This window comes from Elgaria multicarinata, chromosome 3 (assembly GCF_023053635.1).
Source record: "Elgaria multicarinata webbii isolate HBS135686 ecotype San Diego chromosome 3, rElgMul1.1.pri, whole genome shotgun sequence".
Lineage (NCBI taxonomy): Eukaryota > Metazoa > Chordata > Lepidosauria > Squamata > Anguidae > Elgaria > Elgaria multicarinata.
In genome coordinates, this window is record NC_086173.1 from 159,883,957 (window position 1) to 159,906,000 (window position 22,044).

Here is a 22,044-nt window from a genome sequence, read left to right on the forward strand (position 1 = left end):
CCTTTCGTCGCCAGCTGAAGACCTTTTTATTCTCTCAGTATTTTAACACTTAATTTTAACTTAAATTTAAATTTTACTGTTCTAACTCTGTATTTTAATCTCATATCAATTTTGCTGCGTGGTTTTTATCCTGGTTGTGCGTTTTATACTGTTTTTTTTTTAATTGTGCTTTTAACCTGTTGGTTGTTTTATTATGGTTTTAATTTTTGTGAACCGCCCAGAGAGCTTCGGCTATTGGGCGGTATAAAAATGTAATAAATAAATAAATAAATAAATAGGTGGGCCAGATTTGGCCCCAGGGCCTAAGGTTACGCATGCCTGCCCTAAAACAGTCAGATCCAAATGTACAGAGGTCTGAAGTGGGCAATAAAGATGTGACCCGGGGGGGGGGGGGGGCACAACAGACTATCTTTTTAACAGTTGTATTCTGAACCGCCCAGAGAGCTCTGGCTATTGGGCGGTATAAAAATGTAATAAATAAATAAATAAATAAATAAATAAATAAATAAATTAACAGTGGAAGCAACCAGCGTGCTTCTGCTGTTACCCACACATCCTGGGTTAAACAACCCAGGAATTGCCGCCTTGAGGCCTTCAAGAGGCAGCTGGACAGCCATCTGTCAGGGATGCTTTATGGTGGGTTCCTGCACTGAGCAGGGGGTTGGACTCGATGGCCTCCGAGACCCCTTCCAACTCTACGATTCTAAGATTCTAGGGCAGGAATAAGCAGATTTTGATCTGGCCTTTCGCAGGCAGGGTTAAAGCGACAGAGTCCTGATTCCCTAGAACAGCTTGAGATGGCTGGGAGGAAATGACTACCGGAGAGCATCACTTCCTATCCTGCCCACCATGTGGAGGCGGGTTGTTAATTCCCCCCCGCCCCCGTCCAGCTGAGGCTGCAGCCGGAGGCTGGGAGGTCGTTTCGGGTTCCTTGCCTCGGTGCCTTTGTGCAGGAACCTCCGGTGAGTTCAAAGAGGAGCTTTGTGCAAAAGAAAAGGTGGGATCGGTGGGGAGGGGAAGGAGGTTCTCGTAGTGATCACACTGCTGTGGTCGTAGTGATGCTGAATTGGGCTTTAAATTAAAATCAAAATCAAAATCCGGGCAAGAGAGGAAAAAGAGAATTAAAAATGGGAACAGGCACCTACACCCTCTTGCTGCATTCCCCAGGCTGAGGCTCTCCGGATGAGTTGGACTGCAATTCCCAGCACACACACACACACACACACCATGCTGGGAGTTGTAATCCGACACAGCTGCGGTCCAACACGCCTGGAATTTGCTAGCACAAGATGGAGGGAGAGCCCCCCAACTTGGACTGCTTTAAAAGGGGATTGGGCAAATTCCTGGAGGAGAAGGCTATCAAGGGCTGTTAGTCCGGATGGCTAGATGCCATCTTCAAATACTTCAAAGGTTGTCACACAGAGGAGGGCCAGGATCTCTTCTCGATCCTCCCAGAGTGCAGGATACGGAATAACGGGCTCAAGTTAAAGGAAGCCAGATTCCAGCTGGACATCAGGAAAAACTTCATGACTGTTAGAGCAGTACGACAATGGAATCAGTTCCCTAGGGAGGTTGTGGGCTCACCCACACAAGAGGCCTTAAAGAGGCAGCTGGACAGCCACCTGTCAGGGATGCTTTAGGGTGGATTCCTGCATTGAGCAGGGGTTTGGACTCTATTATTATTATTATTATTTATTTATTTATTTATTTATATAGCACCATCAATGTACATGGTGCTGTACAGAGTAAATCGACAAGGCCATCGAGTACAGACTCGATGGCCTTGTAGGACCCTTCCAACTCTGCTATTCTATGATTCTATTCTTACCATCTGAATTTCTGAATAATAAGGAACTCATTGCTCCAGTGCATTCCAAAGGGCCATTTGGAAATTCAACAGTACGATTCTATTCCCAACTTGATTGGGGAGGAAGTTCTGCTTTGCCCAGTGGGGTTTCCTCCCACCTGCGCCCCCAAATGTATTGTTATGGCTTCCTCTGGCTTGGCCCTCCCTTTTGGTCAGGTAAAGGGGCTTCTTTATGACCCAGAATGACCCGGCAGATATTGCCTCAATTAGGGTGACCCTATGAAAAGGAGGACAGGGCTCCTGTATCTTTAACAGTGGCACAGAAAAAGGAATTTCAGCAGGTGTCATTTGTATGCATGCAGCATCTAGTTAAAGCTGCAGGAGCCCTGCCCTCTTTTGTATCTGGTCATGCTGGCAGGGCTCCTGCAGAGTTAACTGTTGTGATGAAGAGGAAATTTCACCAGTTGCTGCATATGCATACAAAGGACACCTGCTGAAATTCCCTTTTCCATTCGACTGTTAAAGATACAGGAGCCCTGTCCTCCTTTCCATATGGCCACTCTATCTCACTGGGCTTGAGTCGTTTGAATGGGAGAGGCCACGAGAACCTGGATGGTGAGGCACGTTTCCACCCTCCCCACCCAGCTAAGGGTCGGGGAGTTTATGTGAATAGTCCAGGAAGGACACAGCACAGTGGTAGAGACAGGTGCTTTGTGTACAGAGGGTTGTAGGTTCGAGGCCCACCATCTCCAGGTTGGAGAAAGAATCCTACGAGAGACCCCGTAGAGCTGCTGCCGGTCTGTGTAGGCAATATTGAGGTAGGTGCATCTATAGTCTGACTCTGGAGCTGCTGTCAGTTCGTGTAGGCAATATTACGCAGGATGCACCAATAGTCTGATTCTGGATAAAGTAGGGTGACCCTATGAAAAGGAGGACAGGGCTTCTGTATCTTTAACAGTTGAACAGAAAAGGGAATTTCAGCAGGAGCTATACTAAAGTGACCAGTTACAAAAGAGGGCAGGGCTCCTGCAGTGTTAACTGTTGTGATGAAGAGGGCGTTTCACCAAGTGCTGCGTATGCATACAAATGACACTTCCTGAAATTCCCTTTTCAATTCAACTGTTAAAGTTACAGGAGCCCTGTCCTCCTTTTCATATGGTCACCCTATGATAAAACAGCTTCCAATGCTCCTGTTTAATCAAGCTCTTTATTTAGAGCCATGAGGACTGGAATCTTTATTTATTTAAGTAAAGGAAGAACTCAATGATATTGAATCGTAGAGCTGGAAGGTGCCTCTAAGGCCATCAAGTCCAACCCCCTGCTCAGTGCAGGAACCCACCTTAAACCATCCCTGACAGATGGTTGTCCAGCTGCCCCTTGAAGGCCTCAGGGTGGGTGAGCCCACAACCTCCCATGGTCATTGGTTCCATTGTCGTACTGCTGTAACAATCAGGATATTTTTCCTGATGTCCAGCCGGAATCTGGCTTCCTGTCACTTGAGCCCATTATTCCGTGTCCTGCACTCTGGGATGATGGGGAAGGGATCCTGGCCCTCCTCTGTGTGACAACCTTTCAAGTATTTGAAGAGTGCTCTCATGTCTCCCAGCAGTCTCCTCTTCTCCATGCTAAACAGACCACATATTTTGTATGCAGGAGATCCCAAGTTCAGTTCTCAGCATCTCCTAGTAGGAGCAGTCACTGAAGACTCCCAACCTGGTACCCTCCAGGTTGGCTGGGAGATTCTGGGAGTTGTAGTCCAACGCATCTGGAGGGTACCATTTTAGGTAAGGCAGGTACAGAAAGGAGAAGGCTGTGTCTGATGTTCTCACAAAACCTAATATTTTAGCAGCTCATTAATACATCTATTACAGGGAAATAAAATGCCTGTCTATTCTTGCAAATGGGAAGTTTGCTTCTATTGTACAGTGGGGGCCTTCTTTGCTCAACTGGGAACTTAGCATTGCCCCTCTCTCAGTGGTCTGTAATTTCTGTAGTCTATGAGATGAAAAGTAAAAAATACTTTTTTTTTCCTTATCTGAAAAGAAAAAAATATGTTGAGTGGTTTATTCTCCTCATTGTTCTTGTTGTTACTTTTACTATTTGTTAGATTTATATCCTGCCTTTTTTCTTCCAAGGAGCCCCAAGCGGCGGACATGATCCCCTTCTTTTCCATTTTATCCTCACAACAACAACCCTGTGAGGTAGGTTAGGTTGAGAGTCAGGAATGGGCCCAAAGTCACCCAGTGATCTTCATGACCAAGTGGGGACCCCGGTTGTGCTCCAACACTAATTCTTCGCCATTGGCCATGTCGGTTGGGAGCCCAACGTATCTCAGGGGCACCAGGTTGGGAAAGTCTGGTTTAATAGACAGGAGCAGTGTGGAGAAGGACTTAAGGATTGTCTCACGGGGTTCTCAACCCTGTGATTATTAATAAGAAATAATAACTGCAAGGCGCTCTACGTGGGGCTGCCTTTCAAGACGGTTCGGAAGCTGCAGCTTGTGTAAAATGCAGCGGCCAAATTGATAACCGGAACCAGAAGGTATATAAGACTGACTCTGGCCCGCTTGCATTGGCTGCCTGTACTTTTCAGAGCCCGATTCAAGGAGCTGGTTTTAATCTATAAAGCCTTACACGGCTTGGGACCACAAATCCTGACGGAACGCCTCTCCCGACATGAACCTACCTGTCCACCACGCTCAACATTTAAGGTGGTCCTCTGGGTGCTTACTTTGAGGGAAGCTCGGCGGAGGGCAACAAAGGAGAGGGCCTTTTCAGTGGTGGCCCCCCAATTATGGAACATTCTCCCTGACGAGGCTTGCCTGGCATCAACATTGTTATCTTTACAGTGCCAGGTCAAGACTTTTCTCTTCTCCCAGGCATTTAAAAGCAGACACCTACATTGTTTTCTTTCTGTCGCCAGCTGAAGACCTTTTTATTTTCTCAGTATTTTAACACCTAATTTAACTTAAATTTAAACTTTGCTGTTTTAATCTCACATTTTAACTTATATTAATTTTTGCTGTGTGGTTTTATTCTGGTTGTGCTTTTTTATATCGTATTTTGTATTTGTGTTTCAAATTTGTTGGTTGTTTTTATGCTCTTCGTGGTTTTGATTTTTGTGAACCGCCCAGAGAGCTTCAGCTATTGGGCGGTATAAAAATGTAATTAATTAATAAATAAATAAATGTGCTGAGTTTTTAACTGACCCAGAATACTTGTTTGAAATGGATATTGTGTCTAATCTGTTTTGATGCTTTTTATGGTTTTAAATTTTGTATATCGGTTCTTAACGTTCAGTGATTTAATCTTTGTATATAAATGTAATAAATAAATAAACAAAATAGAATAAAATAATAAATAATATTAAATTAATAAGTAACCATATTCACATTTTCACTTGTGGGTTTTTGGTATTGGTGTCCCCTCTTCCTGGTTTCTCTCCGCTTCCTGGTTTCTGGAATCTCTCTGATTTTTTTGTGGTGTTCATTCCTTCCCTCAGGGAGAAGCTAACCTGGAAAGTCAGGACAACCTTGACCTGGTGAAAATTGCCTATGTTCTGGAAGCTGTGGCGTTCGGAGGTGGCCCCTTTAAAGGATGATGGAGGACGAAATGGTACCATCGATTTGAGCTGCCCTGCTTAGCCTGACAGACAAAATGGCCACCAAGCCAGGAGATGCACCAACTCCACGTCTCTGCTTGCCGGCTGAGCTGGAGGCCGGAATTAAAATGGAGGAAGAGGAGCCGGTGGACTGTCGGACGAGGAGGGCTGCGGAGAAAAACCCTTGCATTCTCCAAACTGAGCACGTGAGGGGCTTTGACGGGGAAACTGAAGCGAATCTCCTGAGTAGCTCACAGGCGTGGGACCGACGTTTCTGGCCGGTTTGTCCCCGCCGAGCCAAGTGGCCCCAAGAGGTGTGCCGCCGACTCTGGGCCCGTTGCTCTTGGTGGCTGAAGCCGGAGACACACACCAAGGAGCAGATGTTGGAGCTGGTGACCCTGGAGGAGTTCTTGACTGCCCTCCCCCCGGAGATGCAGAACTGGGTCAGAGCACTTGGGCCGGGGACGTGCTCCCAAGCGGTGGCTCTGGCGGAGGATTTCCTGCTGAGGCAGTGGCGGGATGAAGGGCAAGAAGAGAAGGTATGAACGGTTCATGACATGGAGTTCTGAGGCAAGGGTGGGGAATGGAGCTTGTCGGGGCTGCAATTCCCATCATCCCTGATCATGGGCCATGTTGGCTGAGGTAATCCGAGCTGGCGTCCAACAGCACCAGGGTTCCCCACCCCTGTTGGGTTAGGAATATGGATGTTGACTGTTGGTGTAGTGGCTAAGGTGTTGGACTGGGAGTCGGGAGATCCGGGTTCTAGTCCCCACTCGGCCATGGAAACCCACTGGGAGACTTTGGGACAGTCACAGACTCTCAGCCCAACCTACCTCACAGGGTTGTTGTTATGAGAGGATAACATGGAGAGGAGGAGGATTATGTACACTGCCTTGGGTTCCTTGGAGGAAAAAAGGCAGGATATAAATGTAATAAATAATAATTAATAATGCAGATCATAAACTATACTGGGACAGAAGAATACGTACTGACAAAACAATTCCTTGCAACTGACCAGACATAACGGTCATAGACAAAAAAGAAGAACACACATACCTCATCAACATAGCAATACCGAATGACAAAAAATGTTGTTGAAAAGGAAGAGGAAAAGAGAGAAAAATATACACCACTGGCCATGGAAGTCAAGGAAGTATGGCAATAGGAAAAGGTCACAATTATTCCGTTAGTCACATCCATCACATCAAAAAACTTTATAGAAAACCTTCAGAAACTACCAAAATACATCCGCACCAACATCCAGAAAGCATTCATACTTAAAACATGCTCAATTGTCAGGAAATTCCTGAGTCTGTAAAAGACAGCATGACTTGGCAACGCCCGTCATGTCCGTCTAAAAAACCCGCCATGAGCGAGAAAGATAATAATAATATAGTGCGTTGTCCCCTCTATTTCCTATGTTCCAGCTCCTATGTGCCGATCCTTTTGTAGCCAGAATGGCACCACCCATACACATGAACAATGTATCAGCAGGCTTAGGGGAGCCCCAAGGTTTGCAGAAGTTTTTAAAACAAATCTTTAGGGGAAAAAAAACCTGAGATGGGTGGGGAGAACCCAAAACAGAACCTAGTGAGTATTGAGCATGCTCAGTGGGCATCGATTTCTGATTGACTGTTACGGGGGAGTGAAAATCCAGGCAGGAGTAGGAATGGAATGGAGTATCGTGGAGGAGGGCATGGCTGGCTAACTGGGAAAAAAAGATAGGAACTCACTGCAACATTTTGTTACAGGTCTCATTTGCCTTTTTCCTTAATATCATCATAGCAGTAGATCCCTCGGCCTCCGTATTCTAAACATTCAACGTTTGGTTCGTTTATGTTCTTTGCAGAAAGGAAGAGCGGAGCCTATTAAAATAATATTCTTATTACCTGTGCCTTAGATTGAGACGATATTATTCTGAACTCAATATTGTCTAGTTCTCTCATGGGCAGCAGTCCTTCCGGGGTCTCAGACAGGGGTCATCCCATCCTATTTGGAGGATCTTGAATCTGGAACCTTCTCCACATTGAACATTTTGCCTTTTTCTTTGAATGCAACCCAGGTTCCAGTGGGACTGAAAGAGGAAACTGTTGACTTCCCCGAGATGGAGCGGGCTCTATCAGAGACTTGGCAGAGGCCGTTTTCAAGGGATATTAAACAAGAGGACGACAGAGATGCCCCCTTGCTGGGTAAGGATTCCTTGCAGGGCCAGCCCAAGACATTTTGCCGCCTGAGGCAGAATAGCAAATGGTGCCCCTCTCTCCAAGTTATTTTGACTGAGGCAGAAAACCACGTAAGTGCCTCTCCCTGTGAGTAAAAATGCAACAGTAATACATTAAATCATTGACCATTTGCTGCCTTTTCATGTCACTCAAAATCTGCTGCCTGAGACAGCTGCCTCACTCTGCCTAAGGGCAGGGCCGGCCCTGATTCCTTAAGCATTGATTTGCAGCAGGAGTGTTGAATCGCTTTCAGCCCGAGGACCAAATTCCATTTCAGAGAAGCTTTCAAGGGCTGCTTTCCCATGGTGGGCGGGGCCAAAAGCAAAAAATGAGTGGGGCCAGAGGCAAAGTGGGCAGACCCAAAACTACCCACATATAGTAGCTTAAAGCTCTTAATGCCAGGAACTAGGCCTCAGGAGAAACATTTCAAACCTGTTTTTCCTGAAAATGCCTAATGCTGGCTCACTTGGCATTCACTCAATGACGCCCCGGTTTTGTGAGTTGCTATTATTCAGTCACAGGGCCTCTCTGAGGAAGTCTGCCTGTCTCCAACCCAAATTGTAACGGTTACAAAAGCACCGTAGCGATATTTTAGGTTGGGCCTTATGCTATCGGTTCCACTGGCTGCCGGTACTTTTCTGGCTCTAGTTTAAACACTTGGGTTGGACCTTTAAATGAAGGGCTGTATGAACTGCCCCAGGCCTTCAGCAAGGCCTCAGAGGCGCTGCCCGCAGGCCCAGCATCCAGGTCTGTTAGATTGGCAGGAGCTAGAGATGTCCTTTTCGGTGGTGGCCCCGCATTTGTGGAAGGGATATATATACCGTATTTCTTCGATTGTAAGACGCCATCGATTGTAAGATGCACACTAATTTCAGTACCACCAACAGAAAAAAAAAAAACCCACCCGCGATTCTAAGACGCACCCCATTCTTAGAGATGTTTATATGGGAGGAAAAGTGCGTCTTAGAATTGAAGAAATAGGGTATATTTGGCTCCGTCTTCATTGGCTTTTATCTGTCTTTAGCTGAAATGCTTTGCTGTGCTGCTGTTTTTATTATTAATTAATTGATTAATTTTCCAACTAGGTTTTATGAGTTTGTTTTTATTATTTTTAATTACATTTTACATTGAGTTTGAGTTTACTTCCTCACTGCCCTTGTCACCAGCTCCTGCTCTTCCTCAACATGGCTCCCACTTGCTTGCTTGACATAAGAACCTAAGAAGGGCCCTGCTGGATCAGACCAAGGGTCCATCTAGTCCAGCACTCTGGGGCCAACCAGCCATCGGCCAGGGACCAACAAAGCAGAACTTGGTGCAACAGCACCCTCCCACCCATGTTCCCCAGCAACTGGTGCACACAGGCTTACTGCTTTGCATAGCCCGTTATTCCGTGTCCTGCACTCTGGGAAGATTGAGAAAAGATCCTGGCCCTCCTCTGTGTGACAACCTTTCAAGTATTTGAAGAGTGCTCTCATGTCTCCCCTCAGTCTTCTCTTCTCCAGGCTAAACATGCCCAGTTCTTTCAGTCTCTCTCCATAGGGCTTTGTTTCCAGGCCCCTGATCATCCTGGTTGCTGAACACGCTCCAGCTTGTCTGCGTCCTTCTTGAATTGTGGAGCCCAGAACTGGACGCAATACTCTAGATGAAGCCTAACCAGGGCTGAATAGAGAGGAACCAGGACCTCACGTGATTTGGAAGCTATACTTCTATTAATGCAGCCCAAAATAGCATTGGCCTTTCTTGCAGCCATATCGCACTGTTGGCTCATATTCAGCTTGCAATCTACAACAATTACAAAAACCTTCTCATTTGTAGTATTGCTGAGCCAAGTATCCCCCATCTTGTAACTGTGCATTTGATTGTCCTTCCTTTTATTTGTCCTGGATCTCTCACCCATCAGCTTCATGGGATTGACCCCGGGTTCTAGTATTTTGAGAGAGGGAGAAAAATGTCTCCCTATCCACATTCTCCACACCAGGCATAATTTTGTACACCTCTATCATGTCTCCCCTCAGCCTCCTTTTTCCCAAGCTAAACAATCCCACTTGATGTAACCTTCCCTCATAGGGGAGACACTCCAGCCCCTTGATCATTTTAGTTGCCCTTTCTGCACTTTTTCCAGCTCTATAATATCCTTTTTTTAGGTGTGGTGACCAGAACTGTACACAGTATTCTAAGTGTGGTCGCACCACAGGCAGGGAGCCAGGGAGAAAAATGGCCGCAGCATCACCACCGCCATTGTCTGGGCCTGGATGAGAGGCAGGGGAACAAGCAGGTTGCCATGGTGAAGAGGAGGAGCAGGTTCAGGCGGCTCTGGTCAGTGGGCCTCTGGTCAGTGGGTGTGTGAGCCCTTGGCAAGGGCCCAACCGTCCCGGACCTTGACCCCAACCTGGAGGGGTTGGTACCATTTATTTCTTCATCAATATGTGCCATCCATGTCCACGGCAGTTTAAAAAGAATTAAATGAGAGGTCTGTGGTAGGGTGACCCTTTGGAAAGGAGGACAAGGCTCCTGTATCTTTAACAGTTGCATAGAAAAGGGAATTTCAGCAGGTGTCATTTGTATATATGGAGAACCTGGTGAAAATTCCTCTTCATCACAACAGTGAAAGCTGCAGGAGCCCTGCCCTCTTTTAAATCTGGTCAGTCTATTATAGCTCCTGCAGCTTTAACAGTTGTGATGAAGAGGGAATTTCACCAGGTGCGACATGCATACAAATGGCACCTGCTGAACTTCCTTTTTATGCAACTGTTAAAGATACAGGAGCCCTGTCCCCCTTTTCATAGGGTCACCCTAGTCTGTGCCCCAAGGAGCTTACAGTCTAAAAGCACGGGAGAGAAGTGAAGGCAAAAGATAAACAGGAAGAAGACGCGATTGCTTCAGTTATACCTCTGTCGTGGCTTCAGTACAGGAGAGTCGTTTTCTCCAACCTGATGCCCTCCCGGCCTGTTGGACTACACCCTCCATCACTCTCAGCCAGCATGGCTGGGGATGATGGGAGTTGTTGCCTATCCCATCTCCAGGGGCATCAGGCTGTGAGAGGACATGGGGGACTATGGAAAGATGCCAGCGTCTTTGTGGAAACTGTTGGTTTTGAGGGAAATAAGAAAGGCCTCTCTTGCTGAACCGGAAGTGCGGGCAGGCTGATAGGGGTGACGGCGGTCCTTCACGTAATTTGCTCCCAAACTGTTTAAGGCTTTAAAGGCCAAAACCAGCACTTTGAATTGGGCTCGGAAACACACCAGAACCAGTGCAGTAGATGCCTTGTTTGATCGACGTTCAAACTGGCATGCTGAATTGGCGGATGGCATTTGCAAGTGTGAAACGGGAACTTAGAGGAATCTGTTCTGCCAAAATAAATGTGTTAGCCTTAAAGGTACCACCAGACTCTTTGTGGGTTAAACAGGAAGTTTGTGTAAGCGTTCACCATTTTCAGGACATTTTCCCTCCGCTTTTGTCTTCCTCGCAGGCACTGGGATGGGATCGTGGGCACAGGCTACAGGAATGAATACAGGTCCTTGTCAGGTAGGAGGGGACAAAGAAGGATTAATTTGGGTGGTGATTCTCTCTCTCTCTCTCTCTCTCTCTCTCTCTCTCTCTCTCTCAGGTTCATATCATACCACACTATTGTTTGAGCTAAGCCAAACAGTGAACTCTGGGCTGCGTGATGATGTTGATGTTGATTTACATTTATATACCTCCCCATAGCTCAGCCTTCCTCAACCTGGGGCGCACCAGATGTGTTGGACTGCATCTCCCAGAATGCCCCAGCCAGCTGGCTGGGGCATTCTGGGAGTTGTAGTCCAACACATCTGGAGCACCCCAGGTTGAGGAAGGCTGCCATAGCTGAAGCTCTTTGAGCGGTTTACAAAGATTAAAAACAGTGAACATTAAAAGCAAATTTACAAAATGAAAAACCATAAAAACAAACAATATCCATTTAAAATAACAATTCTGGTGTCAGTTAAGAAAAAACTCAGCATATGTTGTTAACTGCCTGATAGAAAAGTCTTGACCTGGCACCGAAAAGATAGCAATGTCGGCACCAGGCGAGCCTCGTCGGGGAGATCGTTCCATAATTGGGGGGCCATCACTGAAAAGGCCCTCTCCCTTGTTTGCCATCCTCCGAGCTTCCCTCGGCGTAGGCACCTGGAGGTGAATAGAACCTTAAGTTTCCAAATTACAAAAAGTTATCATTCCACTTTATTCTGCAGTAGTCGGACCTCATCCGGAGTACTATGCCACATTTTAAGACCGAAAAACATAAATTCAAATGGCTTCTGAGGGGGGCAATTTGACGTGTGAAGGCTTGTGGGGAAGAAGTGTAACCAAACCAATCAACAACCCCACCAGAAAAAAAACATCAGGACAAAAAAATCTCAACACTACTACCACGCACATTTTTTAAAAAATGCCTTAGGGTGGGGGGAGGGGGAATTCTTCAGATTTCCAGTTTTTCTTTCCCAGACTTTCACATGTGGGCAACACACATGGTCAGCGGTCGTGAGAAACAAGCCCTATGAGGAAAAGTTAAGGAATTGGGTAGGTTTAGCCTGGAGACGAGGAGTGTGAGGGGAAACATGATAGCAGACATCTTCAAATAATAATAATAAATTTATTTATTTATTTCTTACCCACCTCTCCCTTTGGATCGAGGCAGGGAGCGACATTAAGTAAAACAATACAATATAAATTAAATGCATAAAACTGATTAAAAGAGCATATAAAACCGATACAATATTAAAATAACCATCAGGGGATCTTAAAATTCTTAGGACTGTTGCTTGAAAGGGGCCTACAACAAGGTGTTCTCTGTTGCCCTCAAGACGCTGCCCTCACTTTAATTACTCCTGTTAACACCAGGGGTACGGAACGTACGGCCCGTAGGCCTAACCCGGCCTGCGGAGATTCCACACCTGGACCATGAAGCCTCCTTGAGTTTCTCTGAATCCTTTCCCCTGGAGGAGTCTATACTGTTAATCTCCATTGTCAGTGGGATGTTAGTGTGGTGGGAGAGGAGGGAGAACACTCAGCAGGTGCTGGGGGAGTCACTTCATGCAATGCCCTATGCCCTCATGCAGGCCACAATAAGCCAGGGATTTGGGAAGGGTGGCCACACTCCCACACCCCAAGGCTGACCAAGTCCCTTTCTCTGTGCTGATTCCGGCTGGACATCAGGAAAAAACGTCCTGACTGTTAGAGCAGTACGGCAATGGAACTAATGGAGGTTCAGAGAAAGGCAACGAAGATGATCAGGGGTCTGGAAACAAAGCCCTATGAGGAGAGACTGAAAGAACTGGGCATGTTTAGCCTGGAGAAGAGGAGACTGAGGGGAGACATGATAGCACTCTTCAAATACTTGAAAGGTTGTCACACAGACGAGGAACAGGATCTCTTCTCGATCCTCCCAGAGTGCAGGACACGGAATAACAGGCTCAAGTTACAGGAAGCCAGATTCCAGCTGGACATCAGGAATAACTTCCTGACGGTTAGAGCAGTACGACAATGGAACCAGTGACCTAGGGAGGTTGTGGGCTCTCCCTCACTAGAGGCCGTCAAGAGGCAGCCGGACAGCCATCTGTCAGGGATGCTTTAAGGTGGATTCCTGCACTGAGCAGGGGGTTGGACTCGATGGCCTTATAGGCCCCTTCCAACTCGACTATGAGAAAGGCAAGGAATTTTGACCCTCTCTCAGCGCAGAGGAAGGCAAAAGGGGCAGAGCGTGACATCCCACCTGACCCACAGGGCCGAAGTGGGGGGCAGGGGGTAATTCAGCCTCCCACCCCATTCTAGTTCAGCACCCCGATTTTGTTTTGCCAAAGGCAACGGTTCTTTTTTGGGTGTTCGGAGGCAATAAGCGCAGCAGTGGGCGAATGCAAAAAAGAAATTTATTTGGCAGTCTAAGGAAGCCAGACACTACATTAAAAACAAAGTCATAAGAATACTTTGCTAGTGGGAATTCTGGCATTTTATTTATTCATTTATTTATTTATTACATTTATATACCGCCCCATGGCCGAAGCTCTCTGGGCGGTTTACAACAGTTAAAAATGGTAAACATTAAAAAGTATACAAAATTTAAAAAACCATCAGAAACATTATCTTATCAAGATAAAAATCAATGACGTGACCCCATAACAGCGTTATGCAGCACCTGTCTAGCTTGGCGTGAGCAGAGGATCTGCCCCTTGGAAGGGTCCTGGGGGATCTCATTGATCCCTCTCAAATCAAATCAAATCAAATTTTATTAAGGCAACCCAGCATGGGTTTTAGCCAGATACAAGAGTCATGATATAAAAACATTATATTACATTACAGCATTGTATTAAACTTCAAATGTTGAACTTTTACATATAAAACATCATATATAGTGCTGGGATTTTTACCAGCAATCTTAGTTCTCATCGGGACACTAAGTCTTTCCTAATTTTTGCCGCTTTCACTGCAAAGCAAGCCAGGTTTAACAAGATGGATTTCGCAGGGTTTGTAAATAGGTAGCCAATTTTATCCAGATCTGTATAAAGAGTAATTGAAGCCAGAAATCTCGCTAGGTTTTTATCCCTAGGGGCATTGATCCCTCTCATTCCAGAAGAAAATCAGCCTCAACAATTGGCAGAAGTTAACTCCTATCTCATCTACCCTGCTAATAGCAAAAAGCTGCCCTTGAAGTTATGCCAAAAGCTTAGCCCTGGGAACTAGCATAGCTACCTAACTCAGTAAACAGGACCAAACAGCACTCTAGACATGGTCAAGTGAAATGGTGCATCACTAACTCCTCCATAACAATGGTCTTCCGCATTTCCACTACACCGGGGCTGTTCATAGAATCATAGAATAGCAGAGTTGGAAGGGGCCTACAAGGCCATCGAGTCCAACCCCCTGCTCAATGCAGGAATCGACCCTAAAGCAGCCCTGACAGATGGTTGTCCAGCTGCCTCTTGAAGGCCTCTGGTGTGGGAGGAATCCACCCTAAAGTAGGGTGACCATATGAAAAGGAGGACAGGGCTCCTGTATCTTCAGCAGTTGCATAGAAAAGGGAATTTCAGCAGCTGTCATTTGTATATATGGAGAACCTGGTGAAATTCCCTCTTCATCACAACAATTAAAGGTACAGGAGCTATACTAGAGTGACCAGATTTAAAAGAGGGCAGGGCACCTGCAGCTTTAACTGTTGTGATGAAGAGGAAATTCCCCCAGGTTCTCCATATATACAAATGACACCTGCTGAAATTCCCTTTTCACTACAATGGTTAAAGATACAGGAGCCCTGTCCTCCTTTTCATATGGTCACCCTACCCTAAAGCATCCCTGACAGATGGATGTCCAGCTGCCTCTTGAAGGCCTCTAGTGTGGGAGAGCCCACAACGTCCCTAGGTAACTGGTTCCATTGTCGCACTGCTCTAACAGTCAGGAAGTTTTTCCTGATGTCCAGCTGGAATCTGGCTTCCTTTAACTTGAGCCCATTATTCCGTGTCCTGCACTCTGGGAGGATCGAGAAGTGTGTTCAAGTGTGTTAGTGTGTTCAACAACACACTAACCCACACTCAGTGGTTGAGTGTGGGTTGCTGTTGAACCATGGGTTATGTGTGTCGTCTGAACCCAGGCCATTTTCTGCAGGGTGGGTTGGTAACCACCCTGAACAACCCAAGAATAAAACGATGGGTTCTCAAAGTGGTGTGTCTGGGGGAAAATAAGCCACGCTGCAGAAAATGCCCTGGGTTCTGACAACACGCTAACTCGCAATTCAGCAACAACCCACACTCGACCACTGAATGTGTGTCGTGCGAACCCAGCCAAGGTGTAAGCAAAAAGAACTTCCATGCCCTGATTGAGATCAATAGCGAGATGACGGCCTTCTCTCTTCCCAGGCGCTGGTGAACTTCGAAGAGGTGGCTGTGTATTTCTCCAGAGCGGAGTGGGGCCTACTGGATGCCAGTCAAAGAGCCTTGTACAGGGAAGTGATGTTGGAGAATTACGGACATGTGATCTCCCTGGGTAAGGGATGCTGTTTGTATCGCCACAAAGCTTCGGTGGGTGCCTGCGGTTTATGTTTATTAGCATACTTCTGTCTGCAGCTCAAAATGTTTTGTGAGGGTTTTTTGCACCTGAGATGGAGTCCTCAGGTGTTCTTTCCTATTGGGGGAAGGAGGTTTGTCACCAATCCCAACTTCTCGGGGCCAGTTCCAGGTTCGAGGAAGCCCTCACCTGGGACCTGCCATTTACATTTCCTGCAATGACCCCCACATGTATTATTTGCGAGTCTGTCAGGGATGCTTGAAGGTGGATCCCTGCATTGAGCAGGGGGTTGGACTCCATGGCCTTAGAGGCCTCTTCCAGCTCTACGCTTCTACGCTTCTATAAAGCCTGAACTGCAGCGCTCAGAATTCCATTCCTGGATTGCTGCTCCCCAGTTGAAAACTCTGTCTGGCTTTGGCCCCGTATTTGTCTCTGGCTCATTTGGGCTAATGGCTACCTCCTGAAACCGGACTCCCTGGAATGTCAGCCTTGCACTGACAGCAGGAGAGGAGTGATTGATGGTGGCATAGATGAGGAAGTGGGTAATTGAGAATGTTTGGAACATTCTCCCCAAGGAAGCTTGGCTGGTACTTCCCCCGCCCCCCCAGGTATTTGGACTTCAGTTGTGGCCCATTTATTGCGGTGTTCATTCTAGGCAGATTTTGTCTATTGTGGATAAACACTTTTCGTATTGCATTGTTTCTAGATGGTGTCTTTATTTTTAGTTGTATTATTGTGCTGGTTATAGCTGGACATCAGGAAAAATTTCCTGACTGTTAGAGCAGTACGACAATGGAACTAGTTACCAAGGGAGGTTGTGGGCTCTGCCACACTAGAGGCCTTCAAGAGGCAGCTGGACAACCATCTGTCAGGGATGCTTTAAGGTGGATTCCTGCATTGAGCAGGGGGTTGGACTCGATGGCCTTGTAGGCCCCTTCCAACTCTGCTATTCTATGATTCTATGCTTATTTTTCTTGATATTAATTATAGATTTTGATAGTTGTGTGTATAAGTTGCTTCGAGACTGCTTTTTGAAGTGGGAAGTGAGACATTTCATCATCATCATCGAATCATAGAATAGTATTTATTTATTTATTATTATTATTATTATTATTATTATTATTATTTATTTATTTATTTATATAGCACCATCAATGTTACATTGATACCGCCGAAGCTCTCTGGGCGGTTTACAAAAGTTAAAAACAGTAAACATTAAAAAAGTATACAAAGTTTAGAGATGGAAGGGGCCTACAAGGCCATCCAGTCCAACCCCCTGCTCAATGCAGGAATCCACCTTAAAGCATCCCTGACAGATGGCTGTCCAGCTGCCTCTTGAATAATAATAATAATAATAAGTCATTCCGAGATGAATGGAATGCCGCCATGAAGAACCTCGGTGGCGGGCCTTCTTTGTGGTGGCCTCCACCCTCTGGAGGACCCTCCCTTGTGCATTTCGGGAGGCGGGAAACACAACATCTTTTAAACGCCTCCTGAAGACATACCTTTTTACACAGACTTCCCCTGGTTTTTAATGTAGCTGGTTTTATATTGCCTTTTAAACTTTTTAATGTTTGAAATTTATACTTGCATTTTATGTTTTTCAATTGTGCACTGCCCAGAGAGTGTCGGTTGATCAGCAGTATAAAAATGTAGTAAATAAATAAATAAATAATAATTGGGTAGCCTGCGGCGTGAAGGGGGAGGGGGGCTGGGCATTTCCCCAATTTTTGAGTAGTAAAATGGTTTGTTTTGTTCCCTCCAAAGCAGGGCTTTTGATTCTCAAACCCAACCTCGTTTCCTGGCTGGAAGAAGAAGAAGAAGAAACAGCAGCAGAAGAAAACGTAGCCGTAGCAGTAGAAGGAGAAGACCTATATGCCTGGGACTCAGAAAAAGAGGAGAACACAGCAGGTGACTGTTTGAGTATTGTCTTTATTATTTATTTATTTATTCATTTAAAATATTTGTATCCCACCCTATGTCACCGGGATCTCAGGGCGGCGTACAGATAAAATTATACAATATGAAACCATAAATATATACAGCTGAAAACAAATTAAACCATTAGCCAAGTTAAAACCCGTATATAATTCAAAAGCAGTAAAAACGATTAAAGCAGTTAAAACCATGTGCGAGCCAGGTGAATTTAACCTTTAAAGGCTTTGTTAAAAAGCCATGTTTTTACTTGGCGTCGAAATGAAATAATAATAACAACAACAACAATAATAATATATTTCTTACCCGCCTCTCCACTTGGATCGAGGTGGGGAACAACAGTGAATATAAAACACATAAAAACTGATTAAAAACATAGCATACATGATTAACACATCCTTAAAACATCCTAAAAACATTCTAAAATTTCACTGGATAGGCCTGCTGGAATAGATCAGTCTCTATTGCTTTTTTAAGGGCTAAAAGACTGTCAAGTTGACGAATCTCCTCCGGCAGGCCATTCCACAGTCTGGGAGCAGCAAAAGAGAAGGTCCTCTGGGTAATACCTGTCAGCCTAGTTTTGGAAAGTAGTGTTGGCAGCAGTTGGGCCTCCAAGGGGAGGGCATTCCACAGTTGGGGTGCCACCACAGAGAAAGCCCTCTCCCATGTCTCATCATAGTGTATATGTTGCGCTGGTGGGATGCGGAGAAGGGCTCCTCCAACAGATCTCAAGTCTCGGGCAGGCAGATATAGGGCGAGGCGCTCCCTCAAGTATCGAGGTCCCAAGCCATTTAGGGCTTTAAACGTTATTGCCAACACCTTGAATTCCGACCGGAAGCGTATAGGCAGCCAGTGCAGTTCCTTTAATTATTCCTTATTGTTTGGGTTTGATTTGATTTTTACTCCTTTCTTTTTAACGTGGGCCCAGGATGGCTCGTAAAAAAGCGATTTTGTCGTTACTGGGAGCAGCCCCAGTGAAATCAATGGCACTTACGGGAAACTCATGCCAGGATTCTCTTCTTCTTCCAGCAGGTGAAGAGAGCGGCTGTAGGAAAGGCCAAGGTCAGCCAGAAAGCTCTAGAGGCGAGACGTTGGGAAGCTCCGAACCAATGGCCGCACCGAGTGGTGATTTGGGAGAAAGCTCTGAGGGGCTGCCGGAGGATCACTCGGACGAAAACCCAGTCCAGTTCATTAATTCCTCGGGTGGATACGGCGAGGCTGAGGATGACTTGGCCCAGCAGGACGTCTTCAAGGCAGAAGGCGAAGAGGGGGAGTTCGGCAGCGTGAAAGCCTTCGGATGGGGGCCCGATCCGGTGGTGAGCCCGACGAAGCCGCCGGGGGAGAAGCTGCACCTGTGCTTGGTGTGCGGGAAATGCGTCTCCACCAAAGCGAAACTCGTGATCCACGAGAGGACCCACACGGGGGAGAAGCCGTTCGCCTGCTCGGCCTGCGGGAAGCGTTTCAGCCAGCAGGCCCACCTCAACGGCCACCGGAGGACCCACACGGGGGAGAAGCCCTTCCAGTGCCTGGAGTGCGGAAAGAGCTTCAGCGACGGCACCTCCTTCAAGAGGCACCAGAGGATCCACACCGGAGAGAAGCCCTACGAGTGCGCCGACTGCGGCCGGTGCTTCCGGGACCGGACGGCCATCAAGAGGCACGTCATCGCCCACATGGGCAAGAAGCCCCACAAGTGTGAGGACTGCGGGAAGTGCTTCCTGCACCGCTCGGAGCTCCTGAAACACGAGCCCCGGCACCCGAGGGAAAAGCCCTACCGGTGCTCGGTCTGCTCACAGAGCTTCAGCAAACCCCAGTACCTTTTCAGCCACGGGATCGCCCACGTGCGGGAACGCCGCGAGCACCGGCAGCTCAAAGCGGGACTCCCGTATGGGGCGCCCGAGGCGGTCCACGGGCCGGAGGGCGTCCGGGGGCCCGTGGCGAGGTGCGCCTCGGCCCGGTCAGAAGGGGGGAAGGCGTTCGGGTGCTCGGAATGCGGGAAGACGTTCACTCAGCAAGCGAACCTGGTGGTCCACTGGAGAACCCATACGGGAGAGAAGCCCTACCAGTGCGGGGAGTGCGGAAAGAGCTTTGGCGACCGCACCTCGTTACGGAGGCACAAGAGGATCCACACGGGAGAGAAGCCTTACCAGTGCGGGGACTGCGGCAAGCGCTTCAACGACGGCACATCCTTCAAGCGGCACAAGACCACCCACACGGGGGAGAAGCCGCACAAGTGCAAAGGCTGCGGGAAAAGCTTCATGTATCACGTCCAGCTCATCAAGCACGAAAGAACCCATGCCGGGAAGGATCTGTAGAAATGTTCCAAGTGTAGCAGTGGTGGTGATGGGGGAAGGATCTCCACTCCACAGACATTCCTGTTACTTTTTGGGGAAAGGAAAACTGGGAAGGAAACCGTGTACAGGCCTGACGCAGTAGGAAAAGCTCCGCATTTTGTAGTGGCTGCAGCAGCTATAGAACAGGGTGGGTGGAGCCTTTCACCCATGGGGCGAATCTCGCTCTATAGGGGTCCCTTTGGGGGTTTCCCCTTTCCCTGACTGCCAGTCTTTGGGCGGTTTCCCAGTATTTGTGTGGTTTTCTCCTCCCTCTGCAAGGTGGTACTGCCTCCCCTGAGGCCTACATGCTGTCAGTGAGAGCCTTTAAGCTGAAATAATGCTGGTGTTTGTGATACGTTCGCTCCGCCCCTTTCCCCCCTCAGCCCCGCCCACCACTGGAAGGCCGTCCCTGAGGGCTTTTCCGAAATGGGAATTTGGCCCTCGGGATGAAAGAGGTTCATCACCCCTGCTATTGAAAGACCAATCCTCCCAACGATTTGTCTAACCCCACGCCCCACCCTCTTTCAAAGCCGTCAGCCACTGCTGACACCACCACAAAAGCTTGTGGCGGTGAGTTCCACAAGTTATGCTGTGAAGACGTTTCTTTTTCTCGCCTGGCTCAATCTACATTGGTTTTGTCGCATGATCCAGAGTTTGAGTATTAACGGGAAGAGCGGGAGGGAGGGAGGGAGGGAGAGAAAAGCTTTGCCTACTTTCTCCACACCATGCATAATAAATTCCTATCTTGTCTAGACACTTAGTTTCCCGAAGAGTTTCAGTCTTTCATGGTAGGGTTGTTGCTCCAGTGTCTTCACCGCCCCCCTCCTCAAGGTATTTGTGGTTACCCTTTCCTCTCCTGTAATATCTTACAATGTAGCATCATGTGGGATTCCCTAACTTTGGACATGGGCTGCTACATAAGGGCAAAGATCAAGTTCTAAGAAAATCTGAAAAGTAAATAATAAAAAGATCTTGTTTTGAAACAGAGTGCATCGTAGAATCTTGTTTTGCCCTCATAGAATCATAGAATAGCAGAATTGAAAGGGGCCTACAAGGCCATGGAGTCCAACCCCCTGCTCAATGCAGGAATCCACCCTAAAGCATCCCCGACAGATGCTTGTCCAGCTGCCTCTTGAAGGCCTCTAGTGTGGGAGAGCCCACATCCTCCCTAGGTCACTGGTTCCATTGTCGTACTACTCTAACAGTCAGGAAGTTTTTCCTGATGACCAGCCGGAATCTGGCTTCCTTTAACTTGAGTCCGTTATTCCGTGTCCTGCACTCTGGGAGGATCGAGAAGAGATCCTGGCCCTCCTCTGTGTGATGACCTTTCAAGTATTTGAAGAGTGCTATCATGTCTCCCCTCCATCTTCTCTTCTCCAGGCTAAACAGGCCCAGTTCTCTCAGTCTCTCTTCATAGGGCTTTGTTTCCAGACCCCTGATCATCCTGGTTGCCCTCCTCTGAACACGCTCCAGCTTGTCTGCGTTCTTCTTGAATTGTGGAGCCCAGAACTGGACGCAATACTCTAAATGAGGCCTAACCAGGGCCGAATACAGAGGAACCAGTACCTCACGTGATTTGGAAGCTATACCCTCAATTAGGTTGGTCTGCCCACACAGCCAAGCGAGGCGGTAGAAGTTTAAAACACCCAGAGTGTTTTGGCTATTGGGCAGTATAGAGATAATAATAATAATAATAATAATAATAATAATAATAATAATGATGATGATTAATGTAGAAAATATCAACTCCAAGAAACAATAGACCATGGAACAGGACGATGTAAAATTCTGGCAGAAATAGACTCCACAGACAGACACAATACAGCTGCAATTATAATTCACCAACAACTGGCCATCAAATTCAACCTCATCAAACAACCTACACCATACTATACCTACTCACCCGAAACAATCTTGGAAAACGCAGATCATAAAATATACCTGGACAGAACAATTCATATTGACACAACAATTCCTTGCAACCAACCAGACATAACAGTTATAGACCCCAAAGAAGAAAAAAAACACTTACCTTATTGACATAGCAATATCCAATGACAAAAAATGTAGAAAAGGAAGAGGAAAAGAGAGGAAACTATGCACCACTGGCCACGGAAGTTAAAGAACTAAGGCA

At 46.9% G+C, this 22,044-nt stretch overlaps 1 protein-coding gene across 2 annotated transcripts; it reads left to right on the plus strand.

Annotated features, from left to right (window-relative positions):
- Positions 1-894: 894 nt before the first annotated feature.
- Positions 895-20,897, plus strand: LOC134396151 (zinc finger protein 436-like). Of its 2 annotated transcripts, none has more exons than XM_063122540.1 (7): positions 895-962; positions 5,309-5,946; positions 7,470-7,596; positions 11,099-11,154; positions 15,498-15,624; positions 17,413-17,556; positions 18,610-20,897. In XM_063122540.1, exons 2-7 carry the CDS (start codon positions 5,464-5,466, stop codon positions 19,890-19,892), a joined length of 2,220 nt encoding a protein of 739 aa, XP_062978610.1. In that variant the 5' UTR covers positions 895-962; positions 5,309-5,463; the 3' UTR covers positions 19,893-20,897. The 2 variants fall into 2 exon arrangements, with proteins under 2 accessions (XP_062978610.1, XP_062978611.1); XM_063122541.1 differs by having other exon boundaries at positions 17,416-17,556.
- Positions 20,898-22,044: the final 1,147 nt, after the last annotated feature.